The 18,467-nt window shown below is 42.0% G+C and overlaps 1 protein-coding gene across 1 annotated transcript in view; it reads right to left on the minus strand.

Moving 5' to 3' along the window:
* LOC110496124 overlaps positions 1-9,425 on the minus strand; it is a 66,509-nt gene extending 57,084 nt beyond the window's left edge. Inside the window, exons 1-2 of the mRNA XM_021571826.2 lie at positions 8,863-9,425; positions 1,388-1,499 (exon numbers count right to left, since the gene is read on the minus strand). Coding sequence (XP_021427501.2) covers positions 1,388-1,499; positions 8,863-9,056 — 306 coding nt within the window. The 5' untranslated portion in view covers positions 9,057-9,425. The remainder of the gene's footprint in view (positions 1-1,387; positions 1,500-8,862) is intronic.
* Positions 9,426-18,467: the final 9,042 nt, after the last annotated feature.

The raw sequence follows: 18,467 nt of genomic DNA on the forward strand, positions 1-18,467 counted from the left end.
GGAAGCCAATTCTAGATTTAACTTTGGATTGGAGATGTTTGATGTGAGTCTGGAAGGAGAGTTTACAGTCTAACCAGACACCTAGGTATTTGTAGTTGTCCACATATTCTAAGTCAGAACCGTCCAGAGTAGTGATGTTGGATGGGCGGGCAGGTGCGGGCAGCGATCGGTTGAAGAGCATGCATTTAGTTTTACTTATATTTAAGAGCAATTGGAGGCCACGGAAGGAGAGTTGTATGGCATTGAAGCTCCTCTGGAGGTTAGTTAACAGTGTCCAAAGAAGGGCCAGAAGTATACAGAATGGTGTCGTCTGCATAAAGGTGGATCAGAGACTCACCAGCAGAAAGAGCGACATCATTGATGTATACAGAGAAGAGAGTCGGCCCAAGAATTGAACCCTGCGGCACCCCCATAGAGACTGCCAGAGGCCCATACTGTACTGTTTTGAGTCATCCCATTTAGCTAGCCTGCCTAAGTATGCTGCAGAGCTGTCTGACAAAATCATTTTACTAAATCTCAAAGTAGATAAGGCATACTTGTTTTTGGAATGATCTTGGTGAGAGCGAAACCTCTCGCTTCGCCTTATCCTCTGATCCGTCTCTGTCTGAGCTGGAAAAATCCACAAAGGATTATGGACATTGTAGTTAATTACCAAGTTTCTGCGCTGAACTAGCTTGAATATTTGCTCAATGAAAACTACAACTCCCATCGGCCCAGCATCCCACATAGTTCTTGACTTGATTTCTCTTGTGAATTATTTGATTTCCCTCTAGATAAAAAGGGCACAGGGCATTGGCTCACAAAAAAACCCTGAACTAAATGGAATTCAAGCAATTGAGCTGACGTCTGTCAATTAGTTGTTTAATAACTGATAAAAAAAAACGAAATGTCAGTTAAATCGCTCAGCACTGGAAAGTTATTTTCGTAAAATATTTTATGTAGCCTACTATTTGAAACTGTTTCCAAATACATACCACTAAGACCAAACAGATGTTTTTGTTGTACTGTATGTGTGTTTATAGTTTTGTTTAATGTTGTGTTAGTGTATGTAAGTTGTTTGGTCTGAAACTTTGTTCCCCCTGCAGCTATTGGACCAGGTCTCTTTTGGAAAAGAGATGTTATCTCAATGAGAAAAACCTGTATAAATAAAAGGTAGAAAAAAAGAAAAAAAATTGACCTGGGTTCAAATGCATTGATATTTTAAATATTTGTATTTCCAAATGCATGCTAATACTTTCAAAGTGTATTTCTAAATAAAGTATATTCCAACACTTCCTATGAAATGCATGTGAAAGCTATTGAACGAGTATTTGAACCCAGGTCTGGAGCACGCCACGTTCCCAGTTATCTCCAAAAGGACTGACGGGGGTCAAGGAGTCCAACTGACCTTTGACCTGGGAGCAGTCAGAGATCTGGTCTTCTTGGTGTGATTAACATCAGGCCAGTCTTCAGCATCCCTCCCCTGGGCATCACCACCAGATCCATTGGTCTCAGCAGCACTGGTGAACACACAAACACATCCTGATTTGTTGTGCTTGCTGAAGGCAAAGCACGATTCTAGATTTCTTACAGACTTCTTATTACAATTATTCCACTCGCTCTAGCACTTAAACCACTTGAGCTATTTAACACTAAATCAACTTAAAAAATGTGCAGACTGACCGTATTCAGGTTGCTTGAGAAAATGTTTGAGAAGTATTTATACTTTCTGTACTTCAACCATATTTGCATAAAACTAAATGCAAGTCAATAGACTTGAATGGAAAAAAAAAAAGTGTAAATAAATGTATCCTCTTTCACCATTTAAGGCATGCTATCAACACCATCCAACGTTGGGGTGTTTAGAATGCTTGTCAAATACTGATATTATATAACAAATTAAAATATGCAATATTTACACCAGTCAATGGCGACCATGAGAGGTAGATATTCACACTGCTTTCTAATCATTCCAGCTAGAAACTCTAGTCTAAACCCAACTGCAGGATGATGGAAACACTTCATATATTCTTTCAGTCCTCCATCCTTTAATCAGTTAACAATGGGCAGACATTTTCATATTGGAGCAAACGCAACAGCACTGTAACCGTATAAGCTAGAAACACAAAACAAAACGTTTAAATTGTGCAGACCGTCCCAACTTAGAATGCTTGAGAAAATGTTTTGGATAGCATCTATACTTTTTGTACTACAACCATATTTTTAAAACGAGCCACCATTGCCATGCATTTCAATGACAATAAAAGGGCCATAGACTTGCATTGGGGGATCATTTGGCCGTGCTACTCCTCTTGAAGCGTTTAGGTGATCAACTCTAAACCGATGCCGAAATGTGCACACTGACTCAACATATATTGCTTGCATACAGCGGTACTTCGGTATTTCGGTACTATTTATACTTTTGGAACTGTAACCATTTTAAATGAGCATAAATTAACATAGGTTTGAATGAGAACCAAAGGAATACAGTGGTAGCAATGTAAAAAAAAATAAAAAAAATAATAATAATAAATTAAATGTAAAAATTTAAAAACCTATCCTGACTTCAAATTTCTAAAACTTTTCATTTACATACAACTTCATGGATTCAATGCCAATCATATGAACACATCCATTTCAAATGCTACTGCTTTTAAACCATTTCAGCAACACACATTAAAACTACTAAACAGATTCAAAATATTATTAACTATTCAAATTTGCATAAATGAGCCCACTAACAGTAATTATCAGTCTTGATTCGTTCAAGCTAGAGACACCAAGCCAACTTTCACATGTTCAGGCGATCCTATCAACCAACCATCCCATCCATCCATATACCTACTTTTCAAACTATAACCAGTCACTCCCACTACTTATTTCAAAACCATACATACTTTAAATCAAGCTAGCAAGCGCACCACAATTCTTTCAGGAAATGTACTTCTCTACTTACTATTTGTTTTGTATGCGTTGCCGAAAGTACCAAGGGTAGCATGGTTCTAGGTCTGTTTGCGCTGTCTTGCCAGAAACATATCTAGGACCAGGCTATACCAAAGGCACTTCTCTGTATGAAAGAGGAGTGAGTAAATAAACCTGACATGTTTTTTAATCAGCAGCATAGTTCTGGCTCATAAACTGGAAGTACAGTTGGAGAGCATCGTTCATATCCACTAGAGCACATGGTTACATACTTTTGAGTAAATAGCGTCTACACATTCCAACTGAAGTATACGTCAATGCACAACCTAAACATTTTAAATGCTGTACATAAATCAATTCATCCGACAAGTAGGGAATGCAGAATATTTCCAATGCACAGCAGGCTTAACAGCACTGCATGTTCTCCTTGGAAAAGCTGAATGTAAAAGAGAACTTTTGCACAGGCAGAGGATCTCATCAACAAGGGTGTCCCTGCAGTTCTGCACTGTCTTTGAAACCGTGCATGGTGAATGATTTGGATCATAAGGTTGAAGCGATAACCTTGTTATCGTGCGATTGTAGGATCCAACCAAAATCTAAACCCTGACAATCGCTATAAAGTGGAGTTGGAGTTTGTACGGAAAGGTTTCAGAAGTTTGAATACACCGATACAAAATCAAATACACCGAAGTCGGACAAAATCTCCCTTTAGCATGCAAAAAGAAAAATCAACACAATCTCTCTGAATCGGGTTTCATTTTTTTTCATTTTCTACTGACATAATTATTACAGTGAATGACAAATGGCCCCTTCCTCAATAACGCTGCCAGTGGGTCCAGTGGGTCCAGTGTGTGGCTGTAAACAGAGTGGCTTCCTCCATAAGCAGCTGTCATCACAGCAGAGCTCTCCAAAGAAGGAGCTCCACAAAAGCCTATTTCAACACCGGTAGAATGTCTTTACTTTGCTGAATGAAAAAGGGTTGAGGTAAGCGGCAAGCAAATGAAGCTACAGAAAAACGTCTCTCTTTGTTACAATAGACGGACATCGACAATGTCACGGCGAAGCAATGCATGTGAAGGGAGTGAGGTTGAATGATCGTGAGGTGGATGATCCAATGGAATGGTCAAATTCCATATTTTTACCTCAGGGGAACAGCATTACTCCCTAAAATACAGTACCAGTTTGCTGTTTAGGAGAGACTGTCAGGTGCTATTAAAAAAAAAGAGAGAATCAGACCGGTCCAGTGGCTTCTACACACACAAACAAACCCCAGCAACTCACTTCCAGGTTCCTACTCTGTCATCTAAAGTGCTTGGCCTGTCAATCATTCTGTCCATCCATCATCACACAGAAGACAAACATGGTGTCCCTCTAGCCCAGAGGGAGGAGTGCTGATGCATTGTGAATGGGTCACGTCCTCTTCCGTGATGCTTCACTAGCGACATGTGTACACACGGACAGAAGCACAACGTCTTGCTTGTGTCAGGCTTCAAAGACTTCATAGAAAAAGGCTCATAGACTTACGCAGCTTCTTATCTAAGACATGATTTGGATGCAGTTCAACCGGGCATTCCTAAAGAGCAGGTGACAGGTGCCTCCTTCAGATTCACAAGCAGAAATAGATAGAGGGAGGGAGGGAGAAAGTGAGGAGCGCCTCAGTGCAACTAGACAGGGTGCTTTAACAGAGCCGGATTTGCATAGAGATGTTGGCTGTCATTCACAGCTAGCCAAGCCACCTGGTTTTTCCTATTCAAATGATTTAATATACTGTAAGGCTCACTTTAGGGACTCAGACTCTTCGTCACAAGTTCAATTTGAGATTGTCAAAGTGCTGCGCCGAATGGTGAGTTATGCCAAGTGGAAATGTTAATACAAGCACACGCATATAGTGCATTCGGAAAGTATTCAGACCCCTTTGATTTTTCCAAATTGTGTTATGTTACAGCCTTATTCTAAAATTGATGAAATACATTTTTTTCCCTCAATCTACATACAATACCCCAAAAATGACAAAAGGAAAACAGTTTTTTAGATTTATAAAAAATTTAAAACAAATACCCGACTCACATAAATATTCAGACCCTTTGCTATGAGACTCAAAATTGAGCTCAGGTGCATCCCGTTTCCATTGATCATCCTCGAGATGTTTCTACAACTTGATTGGACATGCATTTATTGGACATGACTTGGAAAGGATCACACCTGTCCACAATTGGCCAGTGCATGTTAGAGAGAGAAAAAAAACAAGCCATGAGCTCGAAGGAATTGTTCATAGAGCTCCGAGACAGGATTACGTCGAGGCACAGATCTGGGGAAGGGTAACACAAAAAAATTACTGCAGCATTGAAGGTCCCCAAGAACACTGTGGCCTCCATAATTGTTAAAGAAAGTTTGGTACCTCCAAGACGCTTCTTTCATGAAAAAAAAAAAAACTTTTCACTTCGTCACAATTTAAGCCATTTTAGAATTAGGCTGTATTGTAAAATCAAATGTGGGAAAAGTCAAAGGGTCTGAATAATTTCCGAATGTACCGTATATTGCCTAATGAAGGTTGACAACTGAAACTAGTACTAGGGGGGAGATTGGTATTGACCCACATGTGCAAGCATGCATGTATATTATGGAGTGCTGTTAGAGTCTAGGGAGTTTTAACCAGAGCCTGAGGGGTGAAGCATACCTGTGTAGCTCCTAGTTATTGTGTACAGTATGTGAGAGACCTGGGCCACACCTTGGTAAAGGTGCTGTAGACCTTATTGCACCACGTTTGAGTTGTTTTTCAATAAATAGTGTTATAAAACATGCACATTTTATAGAGTAAACTACTATTGACAATAGGCTAAACATAAACAATAGACGGTAACGCAACATGCAGAGATGGGAGAAGGTAGGACGCTGTTATTGGGTAAAAAATAAATTGTGACGCGTTGTTGTTTACACTATTGATTTAGCTATGAAGCTAAATCATTACTAAATGAAGAGGGGAGCGTAGAGGAAGTTGCACGTGGAGAAAACTGTACGCTAAAGTAGGATGACCGTTCTCATATTGGGTTTCAGTTGATGTATCATGAAAGCAACAGAATAAAAAGTATATACTGCCTAATGTATGGAGGGGACACCTGTGCTGAGTAATAACGCTCAACAATCCAGGCCCAAACTCACATCTAAGAGAGAAGAATCATATCGCACTGAATTTGTAATCTGGCAGATATTAGAATAATAATTGAAGATAAGATTAAATTGTTTTTGTATGTCTCGATATGACAGCACATTCTTAATATGCAGACAATTTTTTTTCTAAAAACGGTAAATGTTTCAAATAAACTACACTAGCTACATATTTGTCAGATACATCATTTGCTTCACTTCAACTGAATGCTACAATAACTTTTACTAAGACGATGCCAACAGTGACATCAAGCATAGATGCCCCCGGGAACAATAACATGTAGAGGAAATGCAGAGGAAAGACATCTGGAATGACAGGTTCCTCTTCGTGTCCCTTCGCTTAGCTAAGACACAAATAAGTCCTAAGTCCTCCTCGGATACAGATACTGTAGCTCAAATTCTGGCTAGAAGAAGGATGGCTGTGAATGAGCTACGCTAATGCACAAGGACTGAACGGAGTGGGACGTGTCTCGAGTTGTGTCAAGGCCGATTTGATCTTTAAAAATTGGCAAAAATGGTTATGCTGGGGCCAGGTTGCCTCGTCACACAACGCCTCTGAGCACCACGCAATAAGTTCAGTTCACACTCCCATGAAATATGTGGAAGTATTTTAACCTGTTTGGTTTTGGCAATGCTGACTGGGTATTGTAAAGGTCTTTCATGTAGTTCTATGAGTCGGATTCTCATGCCAAACCACACTGACATATGGGATTAATGTCAGTTTTATTTATGTATTTTTTTACAACGATTATCTACCATTGAAGAGATTCAGACAGTGAGTTTACATTTTCAAGGAGACGTGTACTTAAACCTTTTCCTTCACCACTCCCTATTGAAGAAATAAAGGTGATTTAACTAGAATGCCCTATAGGGTGTCCAATCAAAAACACCCATTTTGACCAATGGATAAAATAATGTTAATTGTGACGATAATCCTCTAAGAAAACCAATGGTCCAATGGCCAGAATTAGGGTGAATAAATCAAAAAAGGCCAGAGAAAAAAAAATGTGGTCAAAAAAATAATAATAAATCGGGAAAATTGCATCACATCAGCAAATAATCCCTTGTTTCAAATAAAACGCTGGGTCTAAATGAATTGTTTACTAGGTTTAATTCTTGATTTGTTAAGTTAAATTATTCAGTAATGACTCGAAAGTATTATGGGAACAATTATTTTTTTTATTTCCAGTAAGAAAATTGCTAGCCATTGGCTGCTAACAGCAGAGAACTGCTAGCTAACCAGCAACCACAAAAACATCCAACAACTTCGGGATTACAGACCCCTAATAAATCGTCCGATCGCCATCTAGTGGCAAAAGTAAGAACCGCCGAAAAAGCACAGGTCTCCAAAGTGGCACGGTGATCTAAGGTACTGCATCTCTGTGCAAGATGCTTCACTACACTCCCTGGTTCAAAACCAGGCTGAATCCCAGCATCATCTGGGTTTGGCGTCATTGTAAATAAGGATTTGTTCCTAACGCACTTGCCTCGTTAAATATATATATATATATTTGTTAAAAGGAGAATAATTATTCTGTCAAGGATTTTTTGTTAAAAAATGTATTATGGCATACTAAGACAAAATAATCATGACAGTGTGTAAATGATAACACTGTGAAGGAAATTAAGAAATGTATTAAAATGCTGGAAGTGAATGCTGGAATTAAATTATTAACTATGCAAATGAGCTAAAGCTGTGTGCATTAAGGAATTAAGACACCTGGCTCAATTAGATGCCTTGGGCAGATACAACCATGAATAAGTGCATGTTGTGTTCAGTGATTTAAACAGTAATCATATTTGTCTTGGTAAATTGTATTTTATAACTTCAGGAAGTTACATATCACCAAAGCACATTTTCACCCACGCTGGGCAGGGTGGGTGGACACCCTACCCTATACTAAGTAGTCACAAACATGCCAACTACCCTTGATAGCCTGGAATAAGTGAACACAAAAACAAACATTGAATTAGCCTCTAACTCGTGTTTTACTGGTTTGAGGAGACGTTTACTCTTGCTGTTGATCCAACCATTGAGGTGTATAGTTGGCACGCTTCAATTAAGGCGAACTGGTGTATTGGAGCCTATAAAATCAGATGTCAACAGCTGCTTTCCAAAAGGACAAACCACATGATTGTTATGTCATGTGCTATGCTACTCATTCACCGGTTTGCTCATGTTCAACCAGTAAATTAGGGTCAAAGTATCTGCTGCTCATTCATACGTGCATACTCTAGTATACCTTGAATGTCAAGGAATTTCATCACCATATTGTATACCTAAATAAAGCCATTGGGAATGTTGTAGAATCGACAGAAACATAGATGTGTGTAAATATTGAATGCTCGGGCTACCCTCAGACGAGCATACAATGTGCATAGTTTGAAGCAGTGGCTCTTGCATCCTGTCTAGCGTGTAACACCCTGCAGTGTGTGTATGGTTTCAATCAGATCCTCGATGCATGCTTAATACAGGTTGCTACTTCCATCCAGTGTGGTGTAAATCATCTTGTCGTTTTTGCAACGGTATCTTCTGAATCAGAGAGCCTATTTGTTGCCTAATTGTTAGACTAGCTTAACTGTTCCCACTGTTAAGAGATGCATGCACAAATAGAACAAAAGTGTGTGAATTAATTTCAAGTCACGCACAACATAAATAAAGTACCCTATGCAAAGTCTGTGGACTACAGTAGAACATTCTAATGGTATCACGACCATCAGTTCAAATAGAAAACTATTTAAAAACTGCAACAAGAAGCCTGGAACTTTTCCAGTATTTGGCATATAGTTGCCTACCTGAAGTCCACTTGCTTCTCTTCATCTTTGCCGTGTTTCGTATTTTTCTTGAATTTGAAGAGTTGGAACTTTTTTCCTCCACGGTCATCTTTCTCCTTCTCCACGGTCAATTTGGCTTCGCTTTTAGAAAACAAGCTTTTGAATGCCTTATTGGAACTACTCTTTTTCGCCATCTTTACGTCTATTCCAAACATAAATGGCAAGTCACCAAATTCAAAGTTTCACTTGTCACGAATCTTGACATGAAAAACACTGCAAAGTCCTCAGAACCTGCAGACATCAACCGGACAGCTGATCCTCGCCCTTCACTTTCTCTCCTGCATGCGCAGTCGCACACAGGTGAGTGACACGCCCTAGAGTAGCTTTGGGACACATCAGGAGTCTGTGCATTGATTGGACTCTCTAATTTGTGCATCGTTATGGTGGGTATTCACAGAAAATAACCCTACCACAATATAGCCGGCTTCACCAAAAAACAAAACGTTTCCAGTCAACGAAGGTATATGTGCTGTAATTGTCAAACAATAACTTCAAAGGGCTCTTTTACTAGGCTACCCGCGCACGTTCTTCCACTGGCAACATATTTCCAGCCTCCAAACAGTGGTGAATGTGAAGAGACATCCTGTTACACAAAACACAAAAAGCCTAATGACATTGGTGAATATTTATTAGGCCAGAATGTAGGCCTGTATATCCGCGCGCGTCGGCCACCCATCTCTGCCTTGGCAACGTTTCAGTGTTTTTATCAAACCACATCAGATTTTGGAGTTCAGGCTATGCCACCCGTTTTCAAATCCATTCACTCATTTTCATTATCATTGCCGCTGTCATACGGTAGGGATAAAAAGTGGTGTAATAGCCTACAGTTTTTACCTTTGTATTTAATTATTGTGAGGTTCATGTTTTACCTGTATGGTTTACCCCCACTATTTATTTGGCTGGGAAGCTGAACAGGACCTTACCTCCTTACTTTCATCCCTGCTCACTATGAAATAAACGTCTGTAACTCAGTAAAATTGTTGCGTTTACACATTTTTATGACTAGGCCCACATAGTATTGAATTAACAGGGATTCTATGTGTAATTATATGATTAGGCCCATAACTCAAACCAATACACAGACTCCCGATTTTGTGTCCCAAAGCTCACACTTGCGATGAGTTAGCCAAGCATTTTAAGGAAATCCACATACATGCAGATGCACATGTCGCTAAAATAGACACAAGCAAAGCCAAACGACTGATAGCCAGATTTTCGGACAAATATAACATGCTTTTTGGCTAGATAGCCTAATCTCATATCCGTGCGTTGGAGACAACTGACAGCTAAAAAAATATTTTTAAAACTCAGACTGGGAAAAATCTGGGGATCCCGATGCATTCAAGACAACTGGGAACTCGGATATCTCCGACCTCTGACTTCAGCACTCTCAAGAAAACTGGGAACTCGGAAATAAACTAGCTCCGACTGGGAAAATCGGTTTGAAATGTCATCCAAGTCGGAAACTCAAGCATCTTTCTAGCTTCCGAGTGGTGCAGCGGTCTCAGGCAATACATCTCAGTGCTAGAGGCGTGACTACAGACCCAGGTTCGATCCCAGGCTGTGATTGGGAGTCCCATAGGGCGGTGCACAATTGGCCTAGCGTCATCCGGGTTAGGGGAGGGTTTGGCGACTTTCCAACCTGAAGGTCACTGATGGTAGTGGGAAGCAGGGGTCCGTTGGCGGTCCGCTTGTTGTCGATACCTGGAGGTGGTCTTGAGAAGAGTGGCCCGGACTCTCTTCCAGGTACTGAAAACATCTGGGAAGATGGTACCTCTTGCTCTGGGAAGAACAGGGCTGTACAGATGTGAGAGTGTGTCAGGTTTCACATTCTTGGACCCCGGGCGGTAGGACATAGTGAAATGGAAACGAGTGAATAACAGGGCCCATCTCGCCTGCCTGGAGTTGAGGTGCTGGGTGCTGTGGAGATATTCCAGGTTCTTATGGTCAGCCCACACCAAGAATTGATGTTCTGCCCCTTCTAACCAGTGCCTCCACTCCACCAACGCCATCTTAACTGCAAGTAATTCTCGATTTCCCACGTCACATTTCCTCTCAGTGGGGTTAAGACGATGTGAAAGGAAGGCACAGGGATGCAGCTACTGGTCCGGTGCAGAATGCTGGAACAGGACAGCCCCCACTCTGACGTCTGAGGCGTCGACCTCCACCAAGAACTGACGGTACGGGTCCGGATAGATTAAGATGGGAGCTGTAGTCAATCGCTGCTTGAGGTCTGAGAACGCCAATCAGCTGCTGGAGACCATATGAATGGAACCTTGGGAGAGGTGAGTGCAGAAAGGGGAAAGCAAGGTTGCTGTAACCCCGGATGAAACAACGGTAGAAATGAGCAAACCCCAGGAAACGTTGCAGCTAAACTCTGGATGTGAGTTGAGGTCAATCCACCACTGCTCACACCTTGTCAGGGTCCATCTGAATATTCCTTGCAGCGATGATGTATCCTAGGAAGGAGATGGTGGAGCGATGGAACTCAAATTTTGCCGCTTTCACGAAAAGCTGGTTCTCCAGGAGATGCTGGAGGACCTGTCGGACATGGATGACGTTCTCTTGAGCTGGCAGGGAATAAATGAGCATGTAGTCGAGGTAGACAAACACAAATTGGTTCAACATGTCACAGAGCACATCATTGACCAGGGCCTGGAACACTGCAGGAGCTTTGGTCAGTCCAAACGGCATCAACAAGTACTCGTAGTACCCGCTAGCCACCACTCGCCTCCTTCCCGTATCTGAACCAGATGGTATGTATTCTGAAGGTCCAAGAAGATAACGGCCCGCTGGAGAAGCTCGAATGCCAAGCTGATGAGTGGTAGCGGGTAACGGTTTTGAACCGTAATGTCATTAAGGCCCCGGTAGTTGATACACGGACACAGGGTCTTGTCTTTCATCTCCACAAAGAATAACCCTTTACCGGTGGGGGTGGCAGTTGGACGTATAATCCCTGCAGCGAGGGAGTCCTCAATGTACCCCTCCATCGCTTTGGTCTCCGGACCCGATAGGGAATAATGTCACCCCCCGAGGCGGTGTTGTGCCGGTGAGAAAGTTGATTGCACAGTTGTAGGGCCAATGCAGAGGAAAATATGTGATGCGGGCAGAGTTGAAAACCTCCTGTAAGTCCTAGTACTCAGCGGGAACAGCGGAGAGATCCGAGGCTTTACCCAAGCCCGCCAGGAGACGTCCCGGGACAGGTTGTGCCGACTTCAGACTATGTGCATGGCAAAATGGACTCCAACCCATGATGGAACCCGTAACCCAGTTGGTTAGGGGGTTGTGCCTCTAGAGCCATGAAAACCCCAAAACCATGGGTACATAGGAAACTCGAGGAGCAGAAACTGCATAGCCTTACTGTGGTTGCCTGACACTCTCAGGTTGATAGGAACCGTATTGTGGGTGACTCTGCCAATAGTTTGCCCATCCAGTGCTCTGACGTCCATTGGGATGGAAAGGGGTTGAGTGGAGATACCCAGCTCCCAAACCAGGGTAGTGTCCATAAAGCTCTCGTCGGCCCCAGAGTCAATGAGCACCAGGATGGATTTGGACTGGTCTCCCCACAACAGGGTAGCATAGAGGGGGTTACGAGTAATGAGAGATTGGAAACTCCCCATACAACTCAACAGTGTACTCATATCTACTGATGAGCTTGGTCTTTTAATGGGCAGGTAGATAGGAAATGTCCTGGAGCTCCACAATACAGACTGCTATTCAGTCTGCGTAAGCAATCAGCAGGAGACAATATAGCTCTGCCAAGTTGCATGGGCTCCGTAGGAGGCGAGTCGACAGTCCTCAGTGATTTCCGAGGATGACACCGAATTCTCTCAGAAATGAAGACTTTGGGGATTTCCAGGATTCCTCGGAGGCGAGGTGGAATTTGAGTACGAGCGAGGGCGACAGGGATCAGACCCCCTCTCCTTCTTACGTTCTCGTAGCCGCCCATCTATCTGGATGGTGAAGGCTGTGAGTGAGGTCCATGGGCAGCTCCCAGGCTGCGAGCTCCGATAATCCGTGAAGGAACGTGTCAAACAGGGCTTCCGGATTCCAGACACTCTCAGTCGCCAACATGTGAAAATCCACTGGAGGCTTGACATAGTTGGAGCAGCTTACGAGCAGCCTCTCTCCCGGACAACGGAGAATCTAACACATTTTATACCTACGCCACAATCTTCTCCAGATTGAGGCAAACAGTGGACTGTTGCACCCACATCGGCATAGCCCAGACGAGGGGCCCCCAGGACATCAGCGTTATCAAGTACGCTATCTTCAAGCGGTCCAAGAGGAACGAAGAAGGCTGCAGCTCGAAGATGAGGGAGCACTGGGAGAGAAACGCCCGGCAGGTTCCAGAATCTCCAGCGTAGCGCTCCGGAGGAGGTAAGCGAGGTTCTGGGGACACCGGGGTTGGTGGCGGGTTGCTGAGAGTCTGGGGGGGATTACTGTTGTGGCTTGCTGCCTAGTTGGGAATCCGCGGAATTGCTCCAGTAATGTAGTGAACACATGGTCATGGCATTCTGCCAGGGTATGGAGTCCATCCATAAGGCTTTGCAGTAACTCCTCATGTCTTCCAAAGGTGGCTCCTTGAGGCTAAGATGGGAGGCTAAGATCCAGGTGCAGACACAGGTGGCAGATAGTAAGAGTCTCAGAGTTTGTTACAATACAAGGGGCAGGTAATCTATAGGTCAAGGCAGGCAAAGAGTCGTAATCCAAATCAGAATCATGCAGGTACAGGACGACAGGGTCAGGACAGGCAGAAAGGTCAGACCTGGGAAGACTAGAAAATGCAAAAACTAGAGCACAGGAAACACGGGAACATGCTGGTAGGATTAGACGGGACAAGACGAACTGGCAACAGACAAACAGAAAATGCAGGTATAAATACACAAGGTAATGGGAAACATCTGGTGGGGGTTGGAGACAATTGGAGACAAGGGTGGAGAGGATCATACTTTGGTGCGAAAAGTGCAAATCAATCCCAGAAAAACAGCAAAGGACCGATGTTGGAGGAAACATGTACAAAAGTATCTATAGCCACAGTAAAACGAGTCCTATATCAACATAACTTGAAAGTCCACTCAGCAAGGAAGAAGCCACTGCTCCAAAACCGCCATAAAAAGCCAGACTATGGTTTGCAACTGCACATGGGGACAAAGATTGTACCTTTTGGAAAAATGTCCTCTGGTCTGATGAAACAAAAATAGAACTGTTTGGCCATAATGACCGTCGTTATGTTTGGAGGTAAAAAGGGGAGGCTTGCAAGCTGAAGAAAACCATCCCAACCGTGAAGCACGGAAGTGGCAGTATCATGTTGTGGGGGTGCTTTGCTGCAGGAGGGTCTGGTGCACTTCACAAAATAGATGGCATCAAATTATGTAGATATATTGAAGTAGCATCTCAAGACATCAGTTAAAGCTTGGTCGCAAATTAATCTTCCAAATGGACAATGACCCCAAGCATACTTCCAAAGTTGTGGCAAAATGGCTTAAGGACAACAAAGTCAAGGTATTGGAGTGGCCATCACAAAGCCCTGACCTGAATCCTATAGATAATTTGTGGGCAGAACTGAAAAAGCGTGTGTGAGCAAAGAGGCCTACAAACCTGACTCAGATACACCAGCTCTGTCAAGAGGAATGGGCCAAAATTCACCCAACTTATTGTGGGAAGCTTGTGGAAGGCTACCCAAAACGTTTGACCCAAGTTAAACAATTGAAAAGCAATGCTACCAAATACTAATTGAGTGTATGTAACCTTCTGACCCACTGGGAATGTGGTGAAAGAAATAAAAGCTGAAATAAATCATTCTCTGTTCTATTATTCTGACATTTCAAATTCTTAAAATAAATTGATGATCCTTACTGACCTAAAACAGGGAATTTTTACTGGGATTAAATGTCAGGAATTGTGAAACAGAGTTTAAATGTACTGGCTAAGGTGTATGTAAACTTCAGACATCAACTGTAGGTCTTGGATGGCAGGAAGCTTGGCCCCAGTGATGTACTGGGCCGTACGCACTACACTCTGTAGCGCCTTACTGTCAGATGCCGAGCAGTTACCATACCAGGCTGTGATGCAACCAGTTAGGATGCTCTCGATGGTGCAACTGTAGAAGTTTTTGAGGATCTGGGGACCCATGCCAAATCTTTTCTGTCTCCTGAGGGGATAAATATGTTGTTGTGCCCTCTTCACGACTGTTTTGGTGTGTTTGGACCATGATAGTTTGTTGGTGATGTGGAGACCAAGGAACTTGAAACTCTAGACCCGCTCCATTACAGCCCGTCAATGCTAATGGGGGCCTGTTTGGCCCACCTTTTCCTGTAGTCCACGATCATCTCCTTTGTCTTGCTTACATTGAGGGAGAGTTTGTTTGTCGTCTCTGCACCATTGCAAAATGTGTTGAAATATAGGAAGTTAGTAGTTCTCCGTCCAGCCTGTGCAGCACAGCTGGTAGGGGAAACCACTCAAGTCACACAAAATGGAATATAGCTTTGCGGATAAAGACGGAATTACACAATTTCACATGTACAACATCTATAGACTTACATCACTATACTGCGAGCTTAAGGCCCCCCAAAGGCTAGAACGGGCCCTGCCCATAATGCATAATGAGCCGTGAGGAAGTCTATTGCAGCCGTGTAGACACTGGGGAGCCCACCCAATCAGATTTGTATTTTTTATGCGTTCTACTTGTCAGCGTTCCAACCGGGACATTATTTGTATGTTTACCTAAACATACAAATACCATATCAGATATAATTAATAGCAAGCAGTGCACTGGAATGACATTTCAGGTGAACTGGAATGACATTAACTCTCATGGGATGGGTGGCCAAAAATAATTAACAGAACAAAGAACCATCTAAAAGCACAGCCAAATTACAATGGAAAAACAATGTTTCGTTTTTGGTTTCGTTGTCATCTAGATGTGTTATCCCTGCGCTTGCAAACATTTAAAAGCACAACAAAGTTCAAATGGGAATACAAAATATCTGATATTGTATGTAAGGGAAAGGGTAAGGGACATCAACCCTTTCGGTTACTGGCCCAACACTCAACCACTAGTATGCAACAACTTAATGTGTTATCGCAGTGCTTCATTTAATAGCACCGCCTAGTAATCTGGATTGCAGTTAAGATTACATAAAAATTACATCGTGCAAATTGATCAATGCTGTTCAAGATTCTGTGCAGAATATTATAGCAATTATGAAACACTTTCCATGATTACATAAGAGGAGATTTAGGGAGTGAATCTTATTTATATTGAGGGCTACTGGATTTAATTGGATTTATTTGAAATGGAAATGGGTGGAAAATGTATTTTTAACTGGCCCTCCCCGTGTGTTTGAAACAAAAACATGTAACCCTCCCCCTCCAACATGATCATTAAAACAAAATAGCAGGAAATATTACATCACTTTTTATTAGGCTATCAATGTTGCAGTCGTGATTTCTATCAAATCAATCCGTGGTGAGAACCACTGCTGTATTCATACCATATTCATGTTGTCCACTAGAGGGAGGCATTTACCAATTTAAGCTTTAAGGGCTGTCCACACCAAGGACGATAACTATACCGATACATTATACATAACTATAAAACGTTGGTGAGCATCCACACCAGAGAAACGTTTACCGTTCTACAGTAGCCTACACCTGTCAATCAACTGATCAATGCATCCTGCTGTAGGCCTATTGATAATGTAGTAACACAGACCATTCAGTGCTCCAGGGTGTGTTCGTTGTCATAGTGACAACTGCAAATAACACTTCAATGTAGACTACATGTAGCCTAATGAAAAATAATATAGACACTCGTAGGCCTATTTCAATTAAATGTAAAAATTCAACAACAAAAGCTGTTGAGCATGTGCATCTTTTACATCATGTAATCGCTTGCCTAGTTGCTAGGACAAAAAGACTTCTCAACAGTTTTTACCCCCAAGCCATAAGAGTCCTGAACAGGTAATCAAATGGCTACCCCCAATGGCTTTGATTTGATTGGAAGTGGTTTGCTTTCAATTTCCATTTTTCTAATGGATGTCAATTCGTTTGGATTTTCTTTATCACTGTGCTCATCACTGTCTGTCCTCTGCAACCATTTAATACCTGGTTATCTAGGGCTCAATTGAAAGAAACAGCAGAAAGCTGCAGACACTAGGCCCTCCACGGAATGAGTTCGACACCCTGCTATAGCATATTGCGCACGGGAATAGCTGAAAAAGAGGTTAGAGTTGTGTAGCCAAAGAAGATAAATATTAGCTCAAAATTAGGCCACTCATTAGCTAAATAGTAGGGCTATAAATATTTGCCTGTCAAAGTGCATTCGGGCACGCAAAGTCGGGCACGCAAAGCTCCACTATTGATTCGGGTCTACGTTTTTAGAGAATAACATTTATTATGCCTAAACTACAACAACACAGTGCAATGAGGAATGTATTGTTGATTATTGTTATTAGTGACGCAATTATTGGATTAGGGCTGTAAACTGCAGTGATGTAGGTTAATTATATATACATATATTGTGTGTGTATTTTATTAGGATTCCCTTTATGGACTGAACACTATTTATAATTTTAATGAGGGATACCAGGAGAAAATCGTACCTTTTCTAAGATGAAAAAGGATGTCCCTCGTTGAAAAAAAATATGAGAGCATGCAGTAGAACCGATAAATTTCGATTTCTATACGGGCTATTGTTAAAGGAAGAGGATAGTCTAAGTTTGGAACCGTGCGAAAGTTCAACTGTTAAAAAGGTGTTGTTTAACACAGCATCTGCATATCATCAGTATAAACCCTATAGGCACTTGTAACTTTTGTCATTTGGGAAACTATTATTTTCTAATTGATTATATTTTATTACATGATATTGTTGTTGCAAAATAGATTTGTGTGGACTGTGATTACGGCATGGGAATAACAGATCATCTGCTAGGCTAAATGAACAAACTAAGCATGTATAGCGCACAGCGTGATCCTCAGACCAAAGACTGGCCAAACTCGTGTTTCTGAAAGTGAATTCAAATTTAGCTTAATTGCTAAATTTATAGGCATGCTGTTGAAGTGCTGTTGTTTATGTGTTGGTGAAATGCTGAGCGCTTCTGCCAGTCTGTATGTTTCAACGTGTATTTCTTAAATGGCAGACTATAGCCTTGAACTAATAATAGTAAAGCCTAAATAATTCATTTTCGTTCATTTTCTATAGGGGTTTTCTATTTATTACAGAAGGGTATCATATCACTCTATCTTGCCTTTTGAAAGTCACCAGAAACAATTGTCTAGTTCAGTTGCAGGTAGAAAATATTTTTGTTGTTGTTGCTAAATAACCTAGAATAATAGTGAACAGAGCATGAGGTAAACGCCCCGCATACAGTCTGGTATGACTCTCCCAGATCAGTTGAATATGGATGCAGCGCTATGACATCCTAAGAATGAGCACTTCACAAGCGCTATATAAATGAATAAGCAGGCTTTATCTGTACCTTTAGACCCAGGTTACTGTAGCTGAGCGCCTGTATCTCTCATTCAGTTTATCACTGTCCGTTTATCACCGTCTGCACTCTGCC

Source organism: Oncorhynchus mykiss, chromosome 18 (assembly GCF_013265735.2).
Source record: "Oncorhynchus mykiss isolate Arlee chromosome 18, USDA_OmykA_1.1, whole genome shotgun sequence".
Classification (NCBI taxonomy): Eukaryota; Metazoa; Chordata; class Actinopteri; order Salmoniformes; family Salmonidae; genus Oncorhynchus; species Oncorhynchus mykiss.